The sequence below is a fragment of the Falco biarmicus genome, chromosome Z, assembly GCF_023638135.1.
Source record: "Falco biarmicus isolate bFalBia1 chromosome Z, bFalBia1.pri, whole genome shotgun sequence".
Classification (NCBI taxonomy): Eukaryota; Metazoa; Chordata; class Aves; order Falconiformes; family Falconidae; genus Falco; species Falco biarmicus.
This window is the reverse complement of record NC_079311.1, coordinates 72489514-72514258: the sequence shown is the minus strand read 5'-3', so window position 1 is coordinate 72514258 and position 24745 is coordinate 72489514. Positions and strand designations below refer to the sequence as shown.

Below are 24745 nucleotides of genomic sequence, written 5' to 3'. Positions count from 1 at the left end.
ACTTTAACAATAAAAGAGAAGAAATCTAGCATGAAATATAAAAAAAATTAAAAAAATTAAAAAAGGAATATTTAGGTAATCTGTTAGAACCGCTGTATAATTACTATCAATAGATTCAGATGCACTTTTCTTCACCTCTTCCTTCACCTTCCTGTATACACAACCTTCAAGTGTTGTATCACACAGAAAACACTTGTTTATTAGCCTTAAAAACACAGTACACTCCTAGCATTTTAAAAAAAGAAAATCATAAAACACCTCTTTAAAAACAATCTAATGAAGAAAACGTATAGCTCATACCTTGGAGCAAGAGTAACATAAGAGCCATTAGTTTCTGCAGGGCTGGAGTTAACAGCAAGTTTGCACCGATTATAAATAGTCTAAAAGACAATTAATTTTGTATCAGTGACTAAAAAATGTATAGCATTTATTTAAAAATAAGTCATTCCCCATTTTTAAAGACATTTCCTGTACTCTAGGTTTACATTTGAGAGCATTTATCCTACTCACCCCTCAAAACAACAGGCAATCTATAGTACAAGTAAAAAACAAAGTGTTTTTATGTTTCCTAAATAAATTTTTAAAACTGTTAAGTTTTAAAACATTTGAAATAGACTTGTTATCTGATCTGATCAACAAAATCAAAATTAATTGTAAACACTGACACCATCATGCAAAAAGTTAACAAGTGTTTAGTTTTGTAAGATACTGCCTGGAAAATGTATTTGCTGTTTAAAATACTGTCTTTTTGAAATTACGATTTTAAAAAAATACCATACACAGTTTATGCAACTAAACAGAAAATCTCACAAGTTTCTTACCGTACTGACGTCCAGAGGCAGTATAAATACAATAAGAAAGCAAAGATACCAAGCCAGTAACGTTGCTATGATCACCAGCCTATGCTGTTTCTTGAAGTCTCCATACCGATGCAGTAGGAATAAGGCTAGAAAAAAGACAAATACTATCTCAAGGCCCAACGCTGCACCACTCATTATTGAATGTTCACTCCAGCTACACAGCGCAGCTCACGTAGGAAAGCAGATCGTAACTGTAAGACAAAAAGACATTGATTACATTAAAATTTCTGGAAGATAATTACACAGAAAAGAGTAGTTTAACAGACATTTTCAATATACTAATAGACTTATTTCACATGACAAGAACTCTGATCAGATGAAGAACAAGACTTCTAGCAAGGTGCTTTAAAGTCCTCTGCAGACATATCTATAATTCTCTTTTTTTTTATTTCTAGCAGCATAGTAGAACAACTCCTCTTCATCTTCTTGATACACAATATAGATCCAGAAGTCAAATCTCTGTGCTTGAATAAGACTATAAGCCTAACTTTTAAGTCCAGTATCAATTTCAAAACAAAACCTATTTTGCTCTTTTTTTTTTCTTTTAGAAGAAATCAACTAATTTGGAAAAAGGGTTAAGTGTTTAAAGTACATGTTTCTAGAAAGCTAATGAACAACATTTTTTAATGGACCATTCCTCAATATGCATTTAAACACTATACTAATTTAACAGAGAACAAAAATACAGAGAAATCATAGAACAGTTTGGGTTGGAAGGGACCCTAAAGATCATCTAGTTTCAACCCCCTGCCGCAGGCAGGGACACCTTCCACCAGACCAGGTTGCTCAAAGTCCCATCCAGCCTAGTCCTGAACACTTCCAGGGAAGGGGCATCCACAACTTTGGGGCTGCCCTGACATAGGTGCAGAACCTTGCACTTGGCCTTGTTGAACCTCATGAGGTTCACTCAGGCCCACCTCTCAAGCATGTCAAGGTCCCTCTGCATGGCATCCCTTCCCTCCAGTGTCAACTGCACCACACAGTTGGTGTCATCAGCAAACTTACTGACCCACTGCCACTGTTAATGTCACCAACAAAGACACTGAACAGCACTGGTCCCAGTACAGACTTCTGGGGAATTCCGCTCATCACTGATTTCCACTTGGACACTGAGCCATTAACCACAACTCTGAGTGTAACCATCCAGCCAATTCTTTACCCACCAAGTGCTCCACCCATCAAATCCATGTCTCTCCAGGTCAGAGGCAAGGTAGTCACATGGGGCAGTGTCAAAAGCTTTGCACAATTCCAGGATGCCACCTGACAATGCTGTTGTCACAGAAGTTCACCAAATTCCAAATGACCTGCCCTTAGTGAAGGCATGTTGGCTGTCACCAATCACCTTCTTATCTTCCATGTGTCTTAACAAATTTTGCTGGAGGATCTGCTTCATGATCCTGCCAGGCACCAAGGTGAGACTGACTAGCTTGTAGCTTCCCAGGTCTTCCTTATTTCCCTTTTTAAATATGGTAGATATGTTTCCCCTTTTCCAGTCCATGAGAACTTCACCAGACTGCTACTTCCTCTCAAATACAGATAGTGGCTTAGCCACTTCATCTGCCAGTTCCCTCAAGACCATCAAGATGCATCAGATGCATCTCAACAGGTCCCATGGACATGTGCACCTTCACATTCCTTAGATGGTCTCGAACCTGATCTTCTCCTATAGCTGGCAGCTCTTCATCCTCCCAGTCCCTGCCTTTGCCTTCTGCAACTTGGGCAGTGTGGCTGGAGCACTTGCCAGTGAAGACTGAGGCAAAGAAGTCATGAAGTACCTCAGCCTTCTCCACGTCCCAGGTAACTGGGTATCCCGTTTCCTTCTGGAGATGACCCACATTTTCCCTAGTCTTCCTTTCATCACTGATGTACCTATAGAAGTTTTTCTCGTTGCCCTTGATGTCCCTGGCCAGATCTCATTCTATCAGTGCTTCAGCTTTCCTAACCTGATCCCTGGCTGTGCGGACAGTTTCTCTGTATACTTCCCAGGCTACCTGTAGGCTTCCTTTTTGTGTTTTATTTAGTCCATGTGTTATCGATTTGTTAATAAGTTAAAATTGATTGACTTTGATTGATTATTTGATTTTATAGAATTATTTTATAGAATAGAAATACAGAAGGATAAAAATATATTTTGAGGAAACTTATGATTATTTAGTAAAAGCTGTTATGAGACCCTCTGTACATCCTGTACCAAGGCCAGAAGAATGGGCCGGAATCATTGTTGAAACTTAAGTAATAATTTAGCGTTTGAAAGGTTTCTTTGTATCTGACCAGTCTTCTGTATATAGAAAGTGTATTGAGATGTCAGAATATGAGATTAACGGAAATTGGGAAGAGTCGACTGGATCAGCTTGTAGTTGCCTGCCAAGAAACCGTGAACTTTAGTAAAAGGTAATTCCGGCAGGGGGAGATCGCGACCACCGACTCATATACCACCTACCCAAATCGTATCCCAGACCCATTTCTGGACCTTTCTAAGCTCTATTGCGCAGAATCGGATATGGGAGGAGAATATGTTAATGATTTATGGGAAATATTATGATTATGTATGAACATTTAATGAATATGTATGAATAAGTTTTATATATGGTGTCTGATTTTGAGACCTGGTGTGCATTGATCGTGAGAGGACTCGCTCACGCACCCGGCCGTTAATAAAGAAGTGTCTGCTTATCTACATCACATTGGTGTCGATAAGTTCTTCACTCCGAGATTTCGGTAACACGTGGAGCTCCTTGCTCAACCATGCAGGCCTCCTAGTGTTTTTGCCCAACCTCATCTTTGTTGGGACGCTTTACTCCTGACCTTGGAGGAGGTGATCCTTGAATATTAACCAGCTTTCTTGGATGCCTCTTCCTCCATGGCTGTATCCCATGGTTACTCTACCAAGCAGATCTCTGATGAGGACAAAGTCAGCTCTCCTGCAGTCCAAGGTAGTGATCCTGCTGTACACCCTCCTTGCTGTCCTAAGGATCTTCAAATCCAACATTTCATGGTCACTGCAGCCACGGCTGCCCTCGAGCTTCACATTCCCCACCAGCCTCTTCTTGGTGGTGAGAACAAGGTCAGGCATAATACCTCTCCTTGTTGGCTCCTCTGTCACTGGGATTAGGAAGTTGTTGTCAATGCATTTCCCAAACCTCCCGGATTGCCTATGCCCTGTTGTGTTGTTCCTCCAAGATATACCAGGATGGCTGAAGTCCCCCATGAGGGCCAGGGCTTGTGAACATGCAGCTGGTCCTGTATCTGCCTATAAAGGGCCTTACATGTAAATCTACTTGCATGCGCCTCTTTTAGGTTTGAAATTTCACGTGGTAGGAGGTAACATGCTAGATAATTCATCTTCCTGCTCCTCTCCTGTTCTTCAGAGAAGCAAAGGTCTCACCCATTCATTAATAGTCTTACCATGATATGTTTTTGCTTTGCTCATCTTTCTGGGTTTAGTTACTCAGCGTTATAGTCAGGACTGCCACAAGTGCCTAAAAAGTTCATACATCTTCATAGTAGCATGCTATTATGCAAAGGGCCAGTGAGCTGCATGACTACTACAGAAAATTTCACTGACTTGTTAAATTTTCACTTAAACTGCTCCTGACCTTTTCAATAAGCAACATTTTACCACAGGTACTTCACATGTTAAACAAAAAAGTTTATTACTCTGGTCAGACTGACATGCTGCTTCATCAAGATTACCATTTATTGCTGGTTTGATTTAACTGAAATAGTTTTTGCTATGGCTTCCCTAGTGTCGGATTTTCAGTGATTTCACCTTTCATTGGAACTTTAGAATGCTACTACTAAATTTTTCCTCAATTTACGTTTAAATCCCTTCAGAATTTGTTGAACTACTACTTTTATGAATTTCTCAGTATACTGTTTAAGCAGATCTGTTATGGATGAAGGAACTAGAGCAGTGAAAACTGTCATATTTCCGCTAAAAAATTCCAAAGTTTGTGATGGCAGTACTTCCTTGAGAACACACAGAACAATCATTCTCCGATTTTTTCCTGAAGTTTTTCTTTCTCCCCACTTTGCTACTTTCACATTTAATTCCCAAATAGTAGAGCAGTCTGCTTACTCCATATCAGCTGTTATACACAGAGTATCCCATATTAAAAAAAACAGATTGAGCTACCTTCCTGATTTTTTCTCAGATGCACACTCACTTTATATCTTCTCCCTTTCATCTAACATTTTAATCAAATTATTAGCATTTCTGTTATGTCAAAGCACCCCCCCCCCCCCTTACGTTCTGTTTGTACTACATTTTGGCTAGATCATTTGTAAATCATGAATCAGAGATATTTAATCTACTCCCTAACCACTTATTCTAAGCATGTCCTTGACATTCTACTCTACCACTCTCTTTTCCTCAGAAAACAGTCTTCTGTATTTATTGTACAGGAGCAAACTCCACCTCAAAAAATTACTGAAAAATAAATACTATATACCAAGGTCATTAAGTCAGTGCTATCTGACATATGTAGCTTTGGGTGCCCATTATAGCCACACCTTATACTACGTAAACAAAAAAATTATACATTGTATTCTCCATTACTAACACCTACACAATTTTTTACTACAGTCACACCTAAAAAGCTGCTCTCAGAACAGAAGGTGTAAAGCTTTTGTGCAAGATGCTGCACTTAGTTACTACGATGAGCAAAGTTCCAAAAAGATTATAAAAAAGTACTGAATATGATAAAATAGAAAGGGAATTGAGACCTACAGCTAAACTCATTTTCCAAGACACAAGCTGCTTTGCCTTATCAAAGCAAACTGCTACAGCGGCCTCACCTACAGTAGGTTGCACAGAATCACACGCAGGCATGTTTTGAATGACTCCGGAGAGGGAGACTCGACAGCCTCTCTGGGCAGCCTGTTCCAGGGCTCTTGTCACCCTCCAAGTAGAGAATATTCTCCGCAGATTCAGACGGAACCTCCTGTGTTGCCATTTGTGCCCGTTGCCCATGTCCTGTGTCACTGGGCACTACTGAAAAGAGACTGGCAGTTGAAGCCGTTGGCCGCCTGGTTCTGCTCTTGGGAGGCTGCTAAGGAACATACATTGCTGCTCTGGTTGGCCTGGCTTATTCCCCAGCTGGGTGTGACGGCGTGAGCACTGCCACTTTGGACCCATGCCCACCAGTCCTTCAGGTTAAAGCCAGCCCCACCAAGCTGGCCAGCCTACTGCCACAGATTCCCTTGCTTCTTCTACACAGGTGGATCCCGTTCCTCTCTAACAGGCTATAGTCAAGGAATGTCCCATTGTCACAGAAGCCCAAACCCTCACGACAGCACCAGCCCTGAAGCCAGAAGTTGATTTGCATTACAGGTCCATTTTCGGCTGCACTTTTTCCTCTTACTGCTAAAACAGAAGAAAGAATACCCTTGGCACCAAAGCTTCTCATCCAGTGCAGTTCGTCCGTGCGGACCTTGCTTGTGCGTGTCTGCAGCTGCTAAAGCTTCTGGTCTGTTCCTGGATGTGATGCAGGAGGGTGGAGGCTGCGGTGGAATCCTGCTGTTGCGGGTCACTAGGGCCCAAGGTGCCTCGTGCTCTGTAGTGTCTGCTACAGGAGCACGGTTCTGACCATGGTTTTTATTTTAATGTTGAAATACAAAATGAAAGGCCTAATTTTCACCAGACTGCAACTGATAACAGGTAAGAGTTGTTTTGAAATAACGTGCACGCATCTTCAAAATTACAGTTCAAAACTTCTAGACAGAAGGTCTTAAAAACTAGCTCTCCGCAGAGGTAGCTTAAATGGGAAAAAAGGCCACCGGGTGAGAAATGCAGTGCCTGAGAGGAGCTCTTCCCGTGAGCTAAGTCCTGCTTAACAGGGCAGGGACCCGCGCTCCCAGAATCAAACCTTAAAATACATTACTGCAGGCTGTAAAGCCCTGCCTTCCTGTGGGGCTGGCCAGCGTTTGCCTATGAACCTGGTGGTTAGCTCAAAGAAAGGTGAGCTCCTTACCTATTGTTCTGTTTCTTCACTTCATTTAGACAGGCTTCTTGCTATTAGCACATGGCTCCCTAGCATCAGCTGCCTGAAATTCCAGAACCCGTCAAGAATGTTCTCTCCTGAGATCAGTGAACTTGAGATTCACAACCCATAAAGAATGTTCTCCTGAGATCAGTGAACTACTTCACAAGAGTCCCCTTGTACTGCACAACCTTCAGCTGCTTAGAAGATGCTCCTATGAACCAATGACAAAAAGTAACAGAATTCCTCACTCTGAAAGGAAGAGTGTCTGTTGGCACGCTCTTGTTTCTGGAGAGCAAGGCAGCTACAGACTAATACAAACAGGATCAAAGATGAAACAGTGGCACTGGAAGTGCAACTTAACCAGTGAAAAGGAAGGACATGCTCTTGTGTAGGCTTAGGATTTTTGTGCTTTGTTGCAGATATAGACAAAATCAGACAGTTTTTAATTTTTTGAATGGAAGTGTTTGGTTACCCCCAACGTAGGAAATTAATTCCAAAATTCTGACACAAACTCCTCTAGAGTCCAAACCCTGCTAATAACTCTTGGCAAGCACCATAAATGGCTCAGTTCACACCTAATTCCCTTGGAGACTCCCCACTATCAACAGTATTAAATTACCTTGCCAGGCTGAACACTAAGCACACTCATGACTATCTACATTACAAATGAATTAACTATCCTGTCTGTTGCAGAAATACTCAAGTTACTAAATGCAGCAGCAGGGAATGAAAAAAAAGACATTTTCTTGGAGCTTTTATATAGCACCAAATTTAACAACAAAGACAGTCCAGTAACATCTCCTTAAAGAAAAGTTTTTTTTAAAAAAAGAAGTGTATTTGTGAGGAAAAGGCCTTGGTCACAGTAACATGGAGTCCAGTACCCCTTTAATCAGAAATCCCAGATCAGACTGTACCAGTTTTAGTCTTTTGAAGCTCTGCAGGGAAACATTTTACCAGCAGATTTTTCATTTTGCAGACTAATGTAATTGGTGCTTCATTTCTTTCCAGTCAGTCTAATATGACACTTTCTGCAGATTTCTCATTGCTGCCCATGACTGTCTCCCCAGCTTACCCAATTCCTTCTACAGTGTGCTGGAACCTACGCAGTATCCCAGCCAATGCCTGAGAAGGCCTGTACTGAGGGTGAACGTTGCTTCACATGGCTTACTGATATGGATAAAAAGAAGTATAACCTGTGTGATTCCCCTTCATGTAGTCAGCTTATTAGGCTTTTCAAATTATTTCCCTCTAAGAAACGCAACACTGTTCTCGATCCCATGTTTGTTGGGTGCTGGGTGTTCCTGCTTAAGCGCAGGCACAAAACTCTACGCATTTGTACCCTTTCCTCTCCCAGAGGCTTCTGAATCTTCACGGCATTTTGATTTCCACTACCACACACAAAACGGTCTACAATCCCTTTTAGCTTTACGCCTCTAAGTTTTAATAATCACATTATTTCATGATGGAAACTCTTTGTGAAAATCATGAAAAGTAGTTGACAAGGAACTGGCCTCCTTAATCACAACAGTAGCTATTCCCAACTGTTCTTCCCAAGGAAAAGCATACTGAGAAACAGAATCAGAAGTCCTATTAAAGACCAAATATAAGACATCAACTGATCCTCTCGTATACAGTAGACCTACCACTGAAATTAGTTAATTACTTCAAAAATTTGTCCTTGACAAATTGATGCTGTCTTTTACTCAGCTATTATATTCTAGATGCTTACAAACAGCTTTCGTTCCAGATTTTTTTCAGGAAACCAAAAGGAAGCAGACTAGTCTGCCAATCTGTAGTTCTCCCTGTCCTTCAAAAATTAGTAATAAATGTAGAAGAATGGCTGCAGAAGCGTGGCCTTAGAATCTCTGAAGATCTGCACAATCCAGGCCTGGTATTAGAATAGGCCTGAAATCAGAATTGTACTGAAGTTGCTGTGCAGAAGTTAACAAGAAGGTAGCCTTGAGCTATTCTCGAATCCTGAGACCAAGTAATTATGTTGTGCCAACAGGCCGTGGCTGTAACAAGCTACAGCTGCTGGGAAAGCAGGTGCAGGGCCAAGAAAGATGGGGACCCGTATGGGAAAATAGGGAGTAACAAACTACAAGGCTGAAGCACAGCAACTCAATTAGCTACATGGATAGAATGCTTATTTTAGTCATGATAATTAGGGGTGTGAGAACCGCGCATGTTTCGAGACTACTAACCAATTTTATTTCTGCTTTACGAATATGCATGTGTATCGGTTCTATATAAGTAGTGTTAGAAACTAATAAAGTTGAGCAAGATGCATATCTCATATCGAGCGTCTTCTTGACTCCGGCAAACCCTTCTTCCAACCAATAAGTACAGCCACCAGGCTTCTGGCTTTCACATCTTTGGTACTTCAACCATTTCTAGAATACTGCAGTCTTTTTTTGTTGTTCCTGAAGTTGTCACAGGTAAAGATCATTGAACAGATTTGGAAAAGTTACATTTCTAGAAATGTGGGATATTTCAGTTAAAACACTTGAAGAACCAACCAGCTAGAGATTTCCTTGCCTTACCTTGTATTTTAAATGCCATAATTACCTCTGAAAAAACCTGTCACCAAGAAAGTTACAAAACTATGAAAGAGGTATCAAAGATAGCAATGGACAAAACTGAGTGAGAGCCACAGCATACCGAAAGAAACATCTGTGTGACAGCATCTCCCTCAAGCTGAATTCACGACTCGGTGGCAAGTATAAACTGAAAGCTGCCATCTCCAGCCAAATACCAACAGACAGTTCAGTGTTGCCCTTTTGCCTTTCTGTCAGGGAATAATGTGTGAGCTCCTACTGAGCTTCTTCCAGCATATTTCACTTGGCAAAAACAAAAATAGTATGCCACAACACCTGTAATAGGTTTCTGAAGCCTGCCCTGCTCTGCAAAGCTATGCTGCTAAGAATCCTAAAGTAAGACTTCAGACATAAGCAAACCTTTTGGACTGACAGACAGAACTGCCCCACACTAAGAGCCCTTGACACTTCCATCTTTAAACAACCAAATGGGCTAACTTCACATTTTAGAAATCTCAGAGAACAAGAGGTCAAGCAACAACAAAAATAATCCCTTCAGCCATTTTCATATCCAAGTCTGCTTAGCGTGTTGCTGGTATTTCTTTTTTGTTTGGTTTCAGGTTTTGAAGGGGTGGGGGTGGAGGAGTTTTTTACATCCTTATTAAACATTGACCTTTGCAGCTCAGGGAAACAGTATTTATAAGCAGACAACTGACAGATGAAAAGCTGCTTAATCTCAGCACAGGGAGCAAACTATCTAAAGAAGGAAAATAGCCATGAACTGCCTGAGAAAACCAACCAGAGAAGTCACTTGATTGCACTATTTGGGAGATTAATCAAATCAAACCTCTGAGATTAATCAAAACAATATGATTTGCATTGCTTTGTTCTTCTAAGAAACACTAGCCTATGTACTGATTAATACTTTATTAGTACCTGTAATCTCAACTATCTTGCAACAAAGAAAAGATTTTAAATTGACTGAATATTTAATTGATCATATATCAATATTTAGGGAATCAAGGTTTGTATCTGCTAATGACAAGAAAAAAAATAAAAATGCTGTGCCAAATCCGTTCAAAACAGCAATATCCTCTGATTTGGTGGGAAACTAGGTTCTCCACAGAAGCACGAAATTAAAGACTAAGGAACACAGATATTTTTGCATTCAAAAGCAAGCAGAGACCATCAATACAAAGCCACTGAAGTTTATCTGCTTTACATCATGCTGCCTTGTCCTCTAATACAGGATATTAAGTACCACAGAAGCTGATGCTTTCATAGGGTTTACAGGAGTAGTCTGGAAATAACACATCAAAAAACCTACCTGCTTGGAGGAACTAAAATAGAATCAGATACAAAAGCTGTAGAGTTGCAAAAAGAACCTAAAAAAAGAACAGAAATTGCTTCCTGGGCTGCCAGACTAATGCAATCACATAAAACAGGTGGCAGTAAGGCAGTCATTCACATGATCACAACCCTAACACTGCAATAAGGCAAACATAAGACTATTTGTTAATTCAGAGCTTTTAAAAAAAATAAATCGATTTTATCCCTTTCAGCAAAGTCTTCTTTCTATTTCCCACACATTAATAAAGGAAAGCAAAGACTGACAAAGAAAAAAGTGGCTGCAGAACAGGTTAAATATAATCACTTCTTCAAACTAAAAAAACACTTCTCTTTCATTAGATTATCTCCTTCAAAAACCTTTAAACAACTGTTCCATGAGTTTAGTTAAAACTGGAAACAGTTATCAGAAATTCTTTTTTAAGATTATATGAATGCTAATTTGAGTCACATCATTGTCTACACCTGACTAAATAGCTGTGTGCAATTCGCCATGCGTTCCATTACTAACTTCAGTTTTATAGGCACATCTCTCCATCGTTATGCAGTAAACAAAGGACAGCATTTACAAGCAAGCATCTGACTAAGAGCAAAGTAATAGGTGTGTTCAGCGCTAGTTTTCCAGCCTCACCGATTTCAAAACAAGCAGTTTGGAAAAAAAACGTGAAGAGCTGCACTACCAAAAGATAGCCTCACATACACGGTGTGAGGCTTGTGGAGTCTAAACGAGCACGGTCAGGGACAGGACCAGAATATACAATCAAATTTTAGGCCTTCACAGCGAAAGTGTTTCTGAAACACGGGAAAAACCTTTCACGGCAAAACGTCACTGTCAGCAGAATTCTGGTCTTCCAAACCGCCGCACATTAACGCCCATAAAGGTGGTAGCTGCATACCGGCTGGCCTGTAAGGTGCACAGAATCCAAGTCTGCAGGCACCGAGCAGACACCAACACGCGTCCCTGTAACCTACGTGCCTGGGGTCCCTGAAAGAAGGGAAAAATGAGGGCCCCGGAGCGGAAAAAGGACGCGTCGACACCGCATGTCCCCCTCGCCCCCCGATACCCCGACGGTCGCTGCACCCGCTTCCCACCCGAAGGGCGCCCGGGACATGCCCAGGGCCCCCCTACTCCCGACGCGGGTCACCCACCGCCCCGGCAGCGCCACCCACACACACACACACACCCCGCCGTGACTCGGCGCTGCGGCACTCCCGCGGCCCCGGCGATCCGGCCTCGGCCCCCCCCCGCCCGCTGCCACCCTGGGCCGCGCCGCTCCCTCACCACAACCAGAGCCCTCTGCTCAGCAGGCAGAGCCAGTCCCTCACGGCGCGCCGCCGGCCTCCATCCCGGCCGCCGCCGGCCTCTGCTCGAGGGCTCAGATAGCCCCGCCGACAGCCGCGGCCGCTTCCTTCCGCGTCAGACCGAGCGGGGCCGCTGACATTTGCCCCTCACCAGCCGCCCGCCCCCCCGGTGGCGCTTTGTCGTCACGGCCCCGCCCCGGAGGCGAGCGCAAGGTACGATGGGTACGGCCCCTCCGCGCTGAGGCGGCGGGCAAAGGTGTGCGCGGCGGCGAACTACGGCTTCCGCCCGGCTTTGCGGCGGGCACCGCCGGCTTCCGCCCGGCCGGGGGACCGTGGCGCGCGGGTCGACGGCGCGGTGCGGAGGAGGGTGGCACGGCCGGGCGCCGGGCGCAGCGCGGGGCTGCCGCCATGCACAGGTACGGGGGGGGGCGCCCGCCGCCCGCCGGCGGGGTGGGGGAGAGCCGCGCCATGCCCGGGCTGCGCGTGAGCCCTGCCGCCCGGCGCGCGGGAACCCCACGGGTGTCCGGCGCGGGAAGGGACGGGACGGGGGGCGCTGGGGCCCCGGAGGCGCGTGCCGCAGGCTGCTGGCGGGGCACAGCCCGCGCGGCGCCGCTCCCGCCCGGCGCTGGGACCCCGCCCCCGCCTCCCGCGCGGCGGCAGAGCGCCCGCTGCCCGCGCATCCCGCGCGCCGCCCCTCCCGGGAGGAGAAGCCCGGGCGGGGGCGGGGGCGGTCGGGCCGCGCCCCCACCTCTTCGCCGGCTTCTCTCGCCGGTCCCCCCGCTCGCCCCCTCACGCCGCCCGGCAGCGGGGCGCGCTTGGTCCCCGGCGGGCTGTTGCAGCGAGCACGTGCCTCCGCGGTGGCCTCTGCTTGCGCTTCCAGCCGCTGCGGGCGCAGCGCTGCTCATCGCCCTGCCGGGGGACGTGGGTTATGCGCGACTGTCAGAGGGTTCTGTGCGAGGAGCCCCGTCCTGTTTGGTGTCAGTCTGGCGGTACTTTCAGAGCCCTGTGGGTTTTGCTGTCTCTGCAGAAAACACCTCCAGGAGATACCATCCTTCACCAGCAATGTTTCCAGCAGCTTCACCTGGGACTGCGACTCCGGCAAGACCTTGAAGTCCCTCTCGGGCCTGGGAGTGTCCGTCCTTAAGAAAGACAAGCTGGGCAATGAAAACACACCACAGGACTTGCTGGTGTCTTCGTCCTGCCCTCCTCCGAAACGGCAGAAGGTGAAGGACTTCATCATTGTGCGTCGGCTTCGGCTGCTCCAAGAGGCAGAGTCAGGTACTGTCACCCCGGTCCAGGTTTTGTTCACCCTTCAGCAGAGATGGAGAGTGGGTATCACAAGTCATTAGTACTTCATTTTTTGCGGGCTTGTGCTCTTTCCCAGCAGAGTATCACTTTTAGATCTAGTGGCATTCAGGCTTGGGCAGATAAATACTCCTTTATGTAAGCCTTTAACTAGAGGCAGTACGTCAGGCTCCAGAACTGAGACTCATGTAAGCCATGGCTGGCTCCCGCCTAGCCCCACCAGCCCCCATCTGTGTGCTAGGGGTTTGTGCGGCATACCTCTGTGTCTGTCAGCTCTTGCTGCCTGGGACTTGGGTGCCACCTGTGCCCAGCAGGGCCTGAAGTTGCATCTGTTGCTCTGCCCAAGGGACCTATTCCAGGAGATGTTTTGCCACATACCAAGCAGGGCCAAGCTCTTCAGGGCACAGCAGTGGCTGCCAGATGAATATGGACTGTTTGTGCTGCTGTCCCCAGTACAACTTTGAAACCCAGCGAGGCTTGATACTTAAGCATCTAAGCAGTAAGATACTTGGTCCTTGAGACCAAAGGGATCCATTCCGCATCTGTTGCAGTGCAGGCTGAGGTATGCCAGGGGCCCAGCATCTTGTCTTCTGCTGGGGCTGAGTGGTGAGCAAGGCAAGGAACTCTGCCAGAGAGCTACAGGGAAGGTGCAGTAAAGGGTGTAAGGTTCCTGGGCTGGAAAAAGACTGGGAGGGAAAGAGCAGGGCTGTAGCCTGAAGACCTGGGGCACTTGAAGAAGGGGTTATAGAATGCTGTATTCCTTCCTCTGGTATCAAAATGTATTTTCAGTTTGCAGTGACTACAGAATGCACAATAAAGAAATAGCTTGCTCCAGACACTAGGCTGTCATATGAAAAGTGGGAATACCCTCAGACATCCCTGCTTTTAAATGAGACAGTGCTGGATCACTGGCAGCTGTTCTTGAGCTCCACCACCCAGAAATCTCCCGTGTACATGGCAACACCTTCTGGAGCCTTGTATCTACTGATACTGTTAACTCCCTGAGAAGTTGAGATGCACCACATCCTTTCAGATAACGCTGGGGGCGGTGGTAGTTAGCATGTGTGTTTTAACGAGCAGTTTGCAGTACCTGGTTTTCTCTGTATACCGTGCAAAAGCATAGCTCACCTTGGGCTCTCTTCTGGGAGCTGACATGCACAGGAAGGATGAGCATTTCAGCAGGGGAAGAAAAAGAAAGTGAGGACCCTACAAGCCTTAGAATGCAAATGCCAGTTTCAAAAGTGAGTATGTGAATAAAGATTATTGTCATCTTTTCAGTGAAATTGGTTTTGTATAACTTTATTATGTACGCTAAATTGTTGTTATCAAAAGCTTTGCCTTTGCCAGTCATACCTAGGCAAAGATGGTACTGTCTTCCTACAATGAAGAGCTGAAAGGGGAATAAGTAGTGGGCTGATGTCTGTATAGTCTAGAGGGAGACTGTAGAGGTACTTTTAAAACCAAGCCAAACAAGGCATCTGATCAACAGGAAAAATGAACCAGCTTTAACTGAAACACGTTTCTCTTTCACTAAAGGTGTTTCTTGGGATGTACTTCCAGATGAATTGCTTTTGGCAATCTTTGCATGTTTGCCTCTAAATGACTTGCTAAAAGTTTCCGTGATTTGCAAGAGATGGCATCGTCTTTCGTAAGTATTACTTATCATCGCTTAGTGCTAAGAAAACATTTGCTTCCATAGACTGTTAAATGATCTGGTTCTTACCTTGTTTATTCACACATAATTCGGTTTATGTGGAAGGGGGTTATACGTATGTATAATCAAAAGATGGCTCACATATTTTAACGTTAGTAAATTCTATAAAATGGCTTTCCCTCCTGTCAGTCTTTTGTGACACTGAAAACTTTCTGTGGTTGTACTCATAGTTCTGACCCTTTCTAAATCACTAACAAGTAAAATTCTGTGCCTTAGGTTTGATGAATCTCTCTGGCATACTCTTGATCTGACTGGTAGAAATCTGCTGCCAGGAGTGATTGGACAGTTGCTGCCTGCAGGTGTTACTGCATTCCGCTGCCCAAGATCCTATATTGGGAATCCATTGTTTAAAACAAGCAAGTAAGACTTTTTCTGCATGTTGTGGATCCTGAAACCACATATCAAATATTCCTAGTTTCTCTGTGTATTTTTGGGTTTAAGATCTCCGCCAGCAGTAGCATTTGTGCTGTCTCTGGAGTGTAGAAGAGCTGATCAGTGGTTAGGCATATGTTGAAATTAGAGGATCTGTATTCACCTGTCAGTTACTTAAAACCAAGCTAATGTGATTTTTTGAAAGTATCAAGCACCATCATCCACTTGCAATTTATATCTTGTAGCATGAAGAATTGTCAGCATCTCCAGCATTTTTATATGGGAAGATCAAAGTGATTTAACTCCAGCACAGTAGACTTTCAGGTATTATGATGAATCCTCTAAATGCGTTGAAGATAAGAGTTGTGCAGTTTTAGTTGGTACCTTAGCAGTAGGTGGGGTGAGCTTAGTTGTATGTCCAGTGTACAGCGGAATACAACGGTATAATTATGATCTGCAAGCTTTGCACTGTTTTAGTGTATGGGGTATACTTATGGTATGGGGAATTTGTAGAACAGGCTTTATTGCAGTTTTAGTAACCTGCCTTTCTCCTTTTGTAGATCTCTCAGAATTCAACATATGGATTTGTCAAACTGCACGGTGTCTGTGGCAGATCTCCAGAGTATTCTTTGTCTATGTGAAAGGCTGCAGAACCTCAGCTTGGAGGGACTAGTACTTTCTGACAACATCATCAAGTGAGTGACATGTTTGGAATATTCAGTAAATACCTTCTATTTGGTGCTATCATTTTGTGCAGGCTAGCAAAAGAATGCAGTTAAGGGTTTTTCATTGTGGGAGTCTTTTGAAACGGCCAGTTCGAGCACCTAACAGACCTACCTGGCAGGCTAAATGAGCTGCCTCTTTCCTCTCTTGTCCTCCAACAGATGAGGCGAGGAGGAAACACTCCTCTGGAAGAGTGTTTCTTGGTGGCTTTTTGTCATTCCTCAGAGTAGGGGGAGATTGGCTCCTGCAGCCAAGCTGCATAGCAGAGCTCCTTTTTTCCTATTTCTGTGCTCCTAAGAGAACTTCTGTGTTTGGCATAAAGGTTTTTTTCTGTTTTAAGGGGTATAAGTAACTCTTCTGCCAGAAGGTTGTTGTGCTTCTGCACTATTTCTCACTTCTTTCTTAAACTCCACTTTGTCTGGAAAATCACAGATTCTGTCAAGCAGATAACTGTTGGTCGATTAAACTGGGAAGACACTTAACAGGTGTGCAGTCAATGTCCTGTTCAATCACAGGTGATTGTGGAAGTGCCAGGGACCATAGGTCAGGTGGCAGAGACTCTGGGTGTCCTGCTTTCTACTTTGGAGCTTTCTGATGCCTTCCTTACTCCAGGGCAGGGGAACAAAGCACAAACAAACCCATTAGTCTGGCTTTTGATACCAGACTAAAGTGTCTGAAAATGGGGTACTAACTAGGCACCAGTGATGAAATGTTACTGCCTTGTGTACGAATGTAGATACAAATGTAAGTTTCGCTAACTGCAAGCCTGTTTTAGTCTGGCAAACAAATGCATTCAGGGGGATGCTATTTGGACATGTGTGTTTTTCAGGAATAACCTCCATCTTGCAGAGGTGACTTCAGAATGTGGTGATTGCTTTGTCTTTTAGAGGTATAGTGATCTTTAATAAAGCCATGGTGTGTATTTAATGGTATACGACAAAGACAAGGTGAAAATACATTGTTTCCTTTTAAACTTAGCAGTTTATAAATATGCAGACTTATCAGGAATGTCAGGTAAATAAGCAAATATTCCCTTTGACACTTCACGGTGATACAGCAAGTGCAGGGTTGAGAGCCTTAGTGACTCTTAGGTTGGTCAGTTTACTAAAAATACGGTGCTGCATGTTTAACCAATAATTCTGTGCCTGGGATCTTAACTCTTAAAAATAATCACACATCCTAGCAATGCAAACAATGTTCCAACATTTAAATTTTATTAGACTTTTCTTTTTTCTTCCCTACAGGAACATTGCTAAGAATCCTGATTTGATGCGACTAAATCTCTGTGGGTGCTCGGGGTTTTCTGCAGAAGCCTTGAAGCTGATGTTGAACAGCTGTTCTACGTAAGACAAAAATAGTTTTTACTATTGCTGCTTACTGCTATTCCTGAGAAAAAGGATCCTTTGTATTTTTTTCCATAGGCATCCCAATTGTACTTGTCTCTATGTTTTTTATGAGCCTGTTCCTGAATGCCAAACAGCTGATTATTAGCTGAATAGTCAGATAGTTTCTTCCCATCAAGTTATTTTCTTCTTTAATAGCAAAGATGAACTTCAGTATTTTTAAATGAGTTTCTTTAATCATCCTTAAAGCAAGTCTTGCTGGGTTAACCCCATTTATGTTCCTTTGATATCATGTAAATTTGATTTTCTTAATGAAAGCAGTATGTGACCCTTACATAGTAGAGTGTGTGTTTTGAAACAGAAAAGTGGAGTCCCAGGGCTCCCTTTGCAAACAGAGTACAGCATGAATGGCAAAAACACTGTGCCTTTCCATCCAAGACAGAATAATCCTTCAGTAACCTACTTTATGAAGCACTGTGTTCAGATTGACAGCTCCAATGATTAAACCATCTGCCACCAGGAAGTCATTGAACTGAGCCCTAGTCAGTCTGGAGTTTATGTCGTGATCTTTCTGCTGACTTCCTGTGAGATGCTGGACAATCTACTTAATCTTTGCTTCTGGAAAAGCATGTTTTTAGTCAAACGGCATATTAGTGGACAGACAAAGCCTTAATCTTTTTCTGCCTCTCATGGGTAGGTAATGCTTTCTATTGCTTGGTCAGATTCCTTGGATCATGAGCTATTTAGAGAATGGCAGTCTGTACAGTGCACAGCAAATAGCAGATGGCAAAACTGATCCTAAGAATGCTAGTGGTGATTTAACTGTTTTTAATTTATACAGAGATTGCCAGCTAAATGCTCTAGTTGGGCTGTTCACTGTCTCGGTCCTCTGGTTAAATCTACAACACCTGCACACAAAAGACTTTGTTCCAGCCCTGAATGGTGATTGGCTGTAGGTAATCAAGCATGTAAAGAGATTTAAGGTTACAGCATCACCAATGCTTACATAAAACTATGAAGTATTTTATGCCAATTAGGATTAATTGGTCATCTGACCACTGCTAGTAATGGATAGCCTTTTTTCCCTCTCAATGTGAACATCTGTTCAGTAGTAGCAGATTTAGGTCACAAACCCAAAAGCAATATGAAAAGACAGTGTCTCCCCGTGGCAGTCCCCGGGAGAGAATCATATCACTTCCTAATGGAAGTGGCCTTGGGAAGTCACTAACCCCTTGCCCAGAGCTTGGTCTTGCGCTGGCAAGGTTGATGATAACTTTGTGTGGTTGGATCTTGAAAACCTCCAAACACAGATTCCATAGCTTCACTGGGCAACCGGCTCTAGTGCTTAATTATTGTCACACCAGATTCTGTAGTCATGAATACAGGAAGTTGGTAGCAGGTGTGTTACAAGTTTTTGCATTAAAAGTATCAACTCTAATAGATAATATCAGAACTCACTGTTTTGGTGATTCTCCCAAACAACTCTTTGTTCATTTGTGTGTAGGCTGGAGGAGCTGAACTTGTCCTGGTGTGACTTCACAGCCACCCATGTCAAAGCAGCAGTCAATCACATCACTTCGAAAGTAATGCAATTAAATTTAAGTGGATACAGACAGAATCTACAAATACAAGGTAAATGACAGCATGGCAAACCTTTTATCTCACTATAAGATAAAGCAGCAGGCTTTATATATTTTTCTGGTTGGCATCCACTGTGCATATAGAAAAATCATGCACCAACACTGATTCTGTGCTCTATATAGCTTGATGTTCTTGCTGTCAGAGAATCTTACTTCCGTCTCTGGCTCAGCCATGAGAAGTGAGATGATTTGCCTTCTGAATTTAAATAATAGTGAGGTGAAAGCTCATGTCATCTTCAGTTGAAAGGTACAGCCCTTACTTCTGAAGTAAGTCCTGAAAGCTGGATACGCTGGATCCCATGTTCCACTGTAAACCGTGCATTGGCCTTCCAGATAGTTTTTGGATCTTTCTTAAGGCTTCTGCTGTTGTGGGGGCTGAAGGCATCTTCCAAAAGACATCAGTCATAGTAACTACTTGAGTTTCAGCCTGACATGCTGTCATACAGATACCATTTAATTTGAAAGGCAAATCATCTCAGTAATCAATATTAACCATTTACTTGCTAAGAGTTCTAGGAGGAAAAGTTAGGTAAAGTTGCAGGGTAATAGAAAATGCAGATAAATTCGATTTGGGGAGAGGGCACAACAAAATGGGCAAGGATATAGATAAAGGATGAAATGGCTTTGGTGGTACAGAGAAGTGAATTTTCTCAATGAGCAAATGTGATGCCAGGGCATTGGCTGACAAGGAGATAGGCAACATACCAGTGGTAACCTCTCTTTTCTTCTGTTTAAACGTCACACAGACCTTGGCATGCATTCCTTTGTGGGGAAATGCACCAGTCTTCTTTTTACCTCAGCCCAAAACCCATAAACAAACATGCTACACAATCTCATCAAAATCAAGAATTTGAACCTTCTGTTGATGTGACCATTAGAGACAATGTGTAGAGCTCTTCTGTTGCAGAACACTTTCTATGAGTAATTTTACTCTGTTTCAATGCAATTTTTAATGCATAAGATTTCAGTAGCTCACTAATCATCATAATTTAGGTATTGTTTTCTTTAGGTTTTATACGTGAATTCTGAAATACCAAAATCCTCTTGTATGTTGATTAACAACCTGCTAGTAACAGTGGCCTCAGTGATATCTGAGCCACAGGTGATCCTATGCTGTTTACAGACAATGAAAAGATAGTATCATGAATTTACAGTTTAAATTAGGAAAACCATAACTGTAAAGGGGAAGAGAACTTTCTGTGGGTAGAAATTGAGATGCCTGAAGAACTTGATGGTCTGAAAGGGTATTTGATGTGTGGAAAATTTTTGGTGTTTTTTGACTAGTAAGAGTTTCAGGCATCTCACCATTGCTGTGTCTCGGTAGATTTCTACAGCAGTATCACTTACTTAGTAAGATGCTGGTGCAACTGACTTTTAGGGACACTACTTTGGACTAAATAGATCCGTTTTACTGAGGATTAAAAGAAGTCCCTGTATCCTGAAGTATCTTGATAGGCAGACTATATGCTCTTAAGCCTTAAGTTTTCTTTTTAACAGAAATGAACATGTATGGAAGTGAGTAGGCTGTATAAAGCATGTTTTTCTTACTGGAAGATGGACTGACTCTTTGTGACCTCTTTTCAGACGTTAAAACACTGGTGGAAAGGTGTCCTTCTCTCACCCATTTAGATCTAAGGTAAGGAGACCTGTGCACCTGGTCCTTAAATGCTCTGGTTCAGAGGACTGCCACTTCTACTACAGTGCAGTAACTATATAGTAATAATGCATGATTGTGTAGGATTGAACAACCAGAAAATATGTTCTGTGCTAAACCTACAAGAGATTTGCTATCTGGCATGACCTAATCTGAAGCAGGTAACTAACTTGAAGATTTCTTGTTACTTTGGCATAAATGTTGCATACATACAGGATTTGTTAATTCACAAGTGATAGTACTTGATAGGTAGAGTAGAAGGAAGCATTCAGATGCATACAGTTTATAAGCCTAGCATCCTAGAGAAGGTTTAGTTCATCTGATATGTATTTTTTACTTGGCCGTAGAACTGAGGAAAAAAAAAAAGTGTATTTAGGTTTTAACCTAGTCAAATTAAAATATTTTGAAATCTTAATGTGTAAAGTAATTGTCTTTTCATGGCACGAGACAAGATCTGCTGCAGAATATCTGCCTGCAGAGAAGCTTCTGCTTCACTTGCCCTTCAGTGAAAATCAAAATCTCTCTGTTGTGGTTGCAACCAAGCACAACACAGCTGCATGCACTTAACGTAAAAATTACCAAGCAAGAACTAAAACTATCAGTGTCCTGTCAACATCATTCTCACACCAAATCCAAACCACAGCACTGCACTGACTGCTAAGAAGAAAATTAACTCTATTCCAGCTGAAACCAGGACACCCTCCCACACAACACACACACACACTAGAAAGGGGTTACCTCCATACTCAGCAAAAAAACACTTCAGTGGTAGAAAAAGAAATTGAAACTCATTAATTTTTTTAGCCTGAATTTTGGAAACACCGAATTTACTGCTGTTTTATACTTAAACCGCCATTATATATGCTCTCGTGTACAGTGACAGTGTGATGTTAAAGCCTGAGTGCTTCTGGTATTTTCATCAACTCATCTTTCTACAACATCTGTGTCTTAGCCGATGTTACCAGATATCACCTGCTTCCTTAATGTAAGTAATCTCTAAATGGCTTTGGTTTGCTGTTCATGCAGAGGGTATGTTATTTTAAGCTAGGTTTATTTTAGGTTTAGAAATGCAAGTACTGTTCTGAAAAACTTACTGGTATGAGGAATAAGGAGCTGAGATAAAATAACCTGACTGCTAGAGCATGTACCTTTGAGAATCCAGACTGGAACCAAAGGTATCCAAGATAATCTCTCTGTGATCTCAGTCTGTACTCACAGAACTTGCTGATCAGTATGTCCATTGGTCTTCCCTTAATGGCATTATACTACTGGTACTCATTACTGTGAGGTACAGCTGGAGATTCCAGTGCTGCCAGTGACCAGTATCAGTGTCAATATTAGGTTTTCAATTATGTAACAAGGAAGGGATAGTCCTTTGGAAAACCTTTAACAGAGTTGACAGTTGATTAGCTAATCTGTTTATACTCCTTTGCTTTTGTGTGCACCTGTGTCAGTTACTGGTTGCCACTGAAACACAGCTTAGAGTTAGTTGCTTGTGGGTATTTTCTGCCTTTTATTAGTATATCAGTCATTCTGTTGTATTATTACTATATCAACTTAATTCTCTCAGGAAAGATGTCAATCTACAGAAATGATCAACAACAAGGAAGAGGTGAGAGGAACAGGACTACCAAAATGAGGATCTGAAGAAACTTTTCTGTAGCAGTTTGTGCTGTCATGATGATACCTTGCGTGCCTGCTTGTCAATTTTGCCTAACACTTGCTTACAGATAGAGAGTTCACGTGATGAGTGGGCAAACATGAAGCATTCAAGAAGCCAGGGCTAGCTATTCACTGGTATGTTGTAACAGACCGGAGGCTGAGAGTACCTAGGGGCTTGTGTCCTGACCCATATCCTGCAACTTCATCTGGGGCAATTCCTTCTTGACCAAAATAAATCAGTCCAGGGAAATGAAGGGGCAGGAACCAGTCTGCTTACACTGTGTTGAGAAAGAACAGTAAGAAGCAATTTACTCAGCAGGTTTCCTGAATTGTCAGTACAGAGAACTAGTTTCAGTTAAGTATGTGCTTTTAAAAAGTAGGAAGGAGAATTTAGCTTAAGTGCTTACCTTCTAGAACTTTGTACCAAGTTTGGGTACAGACTGCAAAAAAAAATGTTTTCAGGTTCATGATTATTTCCATATTTTTCTCTTTCTAGAGAACTTCGTGAAATTCCAACATTAAAGACTCTTCAGGTGTTTGGAATAGTGAATGATAGCTCTTTACAGCTCCTCAGGGAAATGCTTCCTGGCATCAAGATCAATTGTTCACCCTTTACAAGTATCGCAAGGCCAACTGTTAGCAGCAAAAAGAACCATGAGATTTGGGGCGTCAAATGCAGATTGAAAATCCTGAGAAATCCTTGTGGCATATGATCATGTACAATGCACTGGGTGCAATGGACACGCTGTGTACTGGAGCTCCTTAAGCAGCAGAGTGCTGGAGCACCTTTAATCATAGTACTGTTACTATTAAAAATCATTCTAACTTGGGTTTATGCCTTAATGTAGTTTCATAAATATTTTTTTAAGTATTTCTTTTTTTACATAAAGCCTTTAGAAATCTGATTATCTGTGAGCAATTGTAGTATTTCTTTTAGGCTTTTTATTGTTGTTTTTTTACAAGGGAGATTCTTTAATGACAATGATTAACAGTGTGAGCCTCTAGCAACTGTTGCAGGTTCTGATGCAGCTTTTGTTGCTTTAAGGTGTCCTAAAGATGCTTATGGTTAGCTCTTTCAGCTCTAGAGCTCCTGAAAAGTCTTACAAGAAGTGCTAGGTACCTTGATGAGACTTATTAAGGAATTGTCTTTGTCTGAGTTTGCAGAACTCAGAATGACTAATGATATTAAACCTATTCAAATCCAGTAAGATGAGAGGCTACCTACTGTTTGTGAGGGGGACAGAAGACCGAGTCTGAATTCACCAAACCTGAAAACCGTGAATAGGGGAAAGGATGTCCACATGTAAAGGAGTGGAGAGGCAGCTCAATACTGTTCAGTACAAAGTTCAGCAGCAGTATTAAGGAGCTACAGTGAAGTTTTTCTTTAGCAGGCCACAAAGGTAATATCTGGGTTTTGTATTCTTGTTACAAAAAAAATAGTCTGAAGATCCCATTTGGAATAAGCATTTGTAAATGTAGAAGCTGGTTATAAATAATTCCAGGTTGTGGTGCTAGGTTTTCCGATTAACTATTACGGAACCTTAATGTAGTTTCAGTGATCTTGATCTCAGATAAAACTTTGTAATGTTTGCTTCCTTTCAAGAACAAGGTCTTTCAACACCATCTGATAAATCGGCAGAAATGTTGCAGGAGGAGGGCTCAAATGGTTCTGGATCTCAGACCAAAAGCAAAACCTGGGACTTCTGCGTAACAGTGTTGTAAGGGAGATGCTTTGGTGCTATTGAGGCATCGCTTTATAATAGCATGTTTGCAGTATCTTTGCACTTCTTGTATCTGTAACTAACCACTGCTGTCCGTATTGGGTCTGACTGAGCCCCATAGCAACCCTCAGTGTTGCGCTTGTATTGCTAGCAGGTAGCCAGGGTAGCTGCTGCAGGGTCCTCGTGCGTAAGCCTGGAATGTTCCAGCAGGTGTGCTAGTTGGGAAGTCCTAGGGCAACCCCTGGATTCCATGTAGGGTGCTAATATGCTGCTGTTATTCCTATGAATGCAGCAAGCAAGCAGGTGGTGAATTTATTCATAGAATCATTTAGGTTGGAAAATACTTTCAAGATCCAGTCCAACCATTAATCTCGCACTGCCGGGTCCACCACTAAGTCATGTCCCCAAGTGCTGCCTCACACACACCTCCAGGGACAGTGACTCACTGCTTCCCTGGGCAGCCTGTTCCAGGGCTTGATAACCCTTTCAGATAAATTTCTCCTTATACCAAATCCAGATCTTCACCTGGTGCAACTTGAGACCATGTCTTCTTGTCCTGTCACTTGTTACGTGGATGTTTA

At 42.9% G+C, this 24745-nt stretch overlaps 2 protein-coding genes across 4 annotated transcripts in view; one reads left to right on the top strand and one right to left on the bottom strand.

Moving 5' to 3' along the window:
* Window positions 1–12154, bottom strand: part of LMBRD2 (LMBR1 domain containing 2) — a 38671-nt gene extending 26517 nt beyond the window's left edge. Inside the window, exons 1-4 of one of the 2 annotated variants that reach the window (XM_056325530.1) lie at window positions 12011–12138; window positions 11625–11713; window positions 822–1051; window positions 301–380 (exon numbers count right to left, since the gene is read on the bottom strand). In XM_056325530.1, coding sequence (XP_056181505.1) covers window positions 301–380; window positions 822–995 — 254 coding nt within the window. In that variant the 5' untranslated portion in view covers window positions 996–1051; window positions 11625–11713; window positions 12011–12138. Of the gene's footprint in view, window positions 1–300; window positions 381–821; window positions 1052–11624; window positions 11714–12010 lie in introns of both variants that reach the window. The other variant, XM_056325531.1, reaches the window with a different exon arrangement.
* A 124-nt stretch (window positions 12155–12278) lies between these two features.
* SKP2 (S-phase kinase associated protein 2) lies at window positions 12279–23273 on the top strand. Of its 2 annotated transcripts, XM_056325532.1 has the most exons (10): window positions 12279–12446; window positions 13058–13308; window positions 14872–14983; window positions 15266–15409; window positions 15982–16116; window positions 17389–17487; window positions 18992–19119; window positions 20712–20763; window positions 21659–21766; window positions 22940–23273. In XM_056325532.1, the coding sequence occupies exons 1-10, from the start codon at window positions 12439–12441 to the stop codon at window positions 23154–23156; spliced, it is 1254 nt and encodes a 417-aa protein (XP_056181507.1). In that variant the 5' UTR covers window positions 12279–12438; the 3' UTR covers window positions 23157–23273. The 2 variants fall into 2 exon arrangements, with proteins under 2 accessions (XP_056181507.1, XP_056181508.1); XM_056325533.1 differs by lacking the exons at window positions 12279–12446; window positions 13058–13308; window positions 14872–14983; window positions 15266–15409 and adding an exon at window positions 15667–15745.
* Window positions 23274–24745: the final 1472 nt, after the last annotated feature.

Excerpts from the sequence above, each read along its gene's own strand:
- SKP2 (XM_056325532.1), top strand. Across the intron at positions 15,410-15,981 it reads CCATTGTTTAAAACAAGCAA|ATCTCTCAGAATTCAACATA; the intron begins GTAAGACTTTTT and ends CTCCTTTTGTAG. Across the intron at positions 20,764-21,658 it reads CTCACCCATTTAGATCTAAG|TGACAGTGTGATGTTAAAGC; the intron begins GTAAGGAGACCT and ends TCTCGTGTACAG.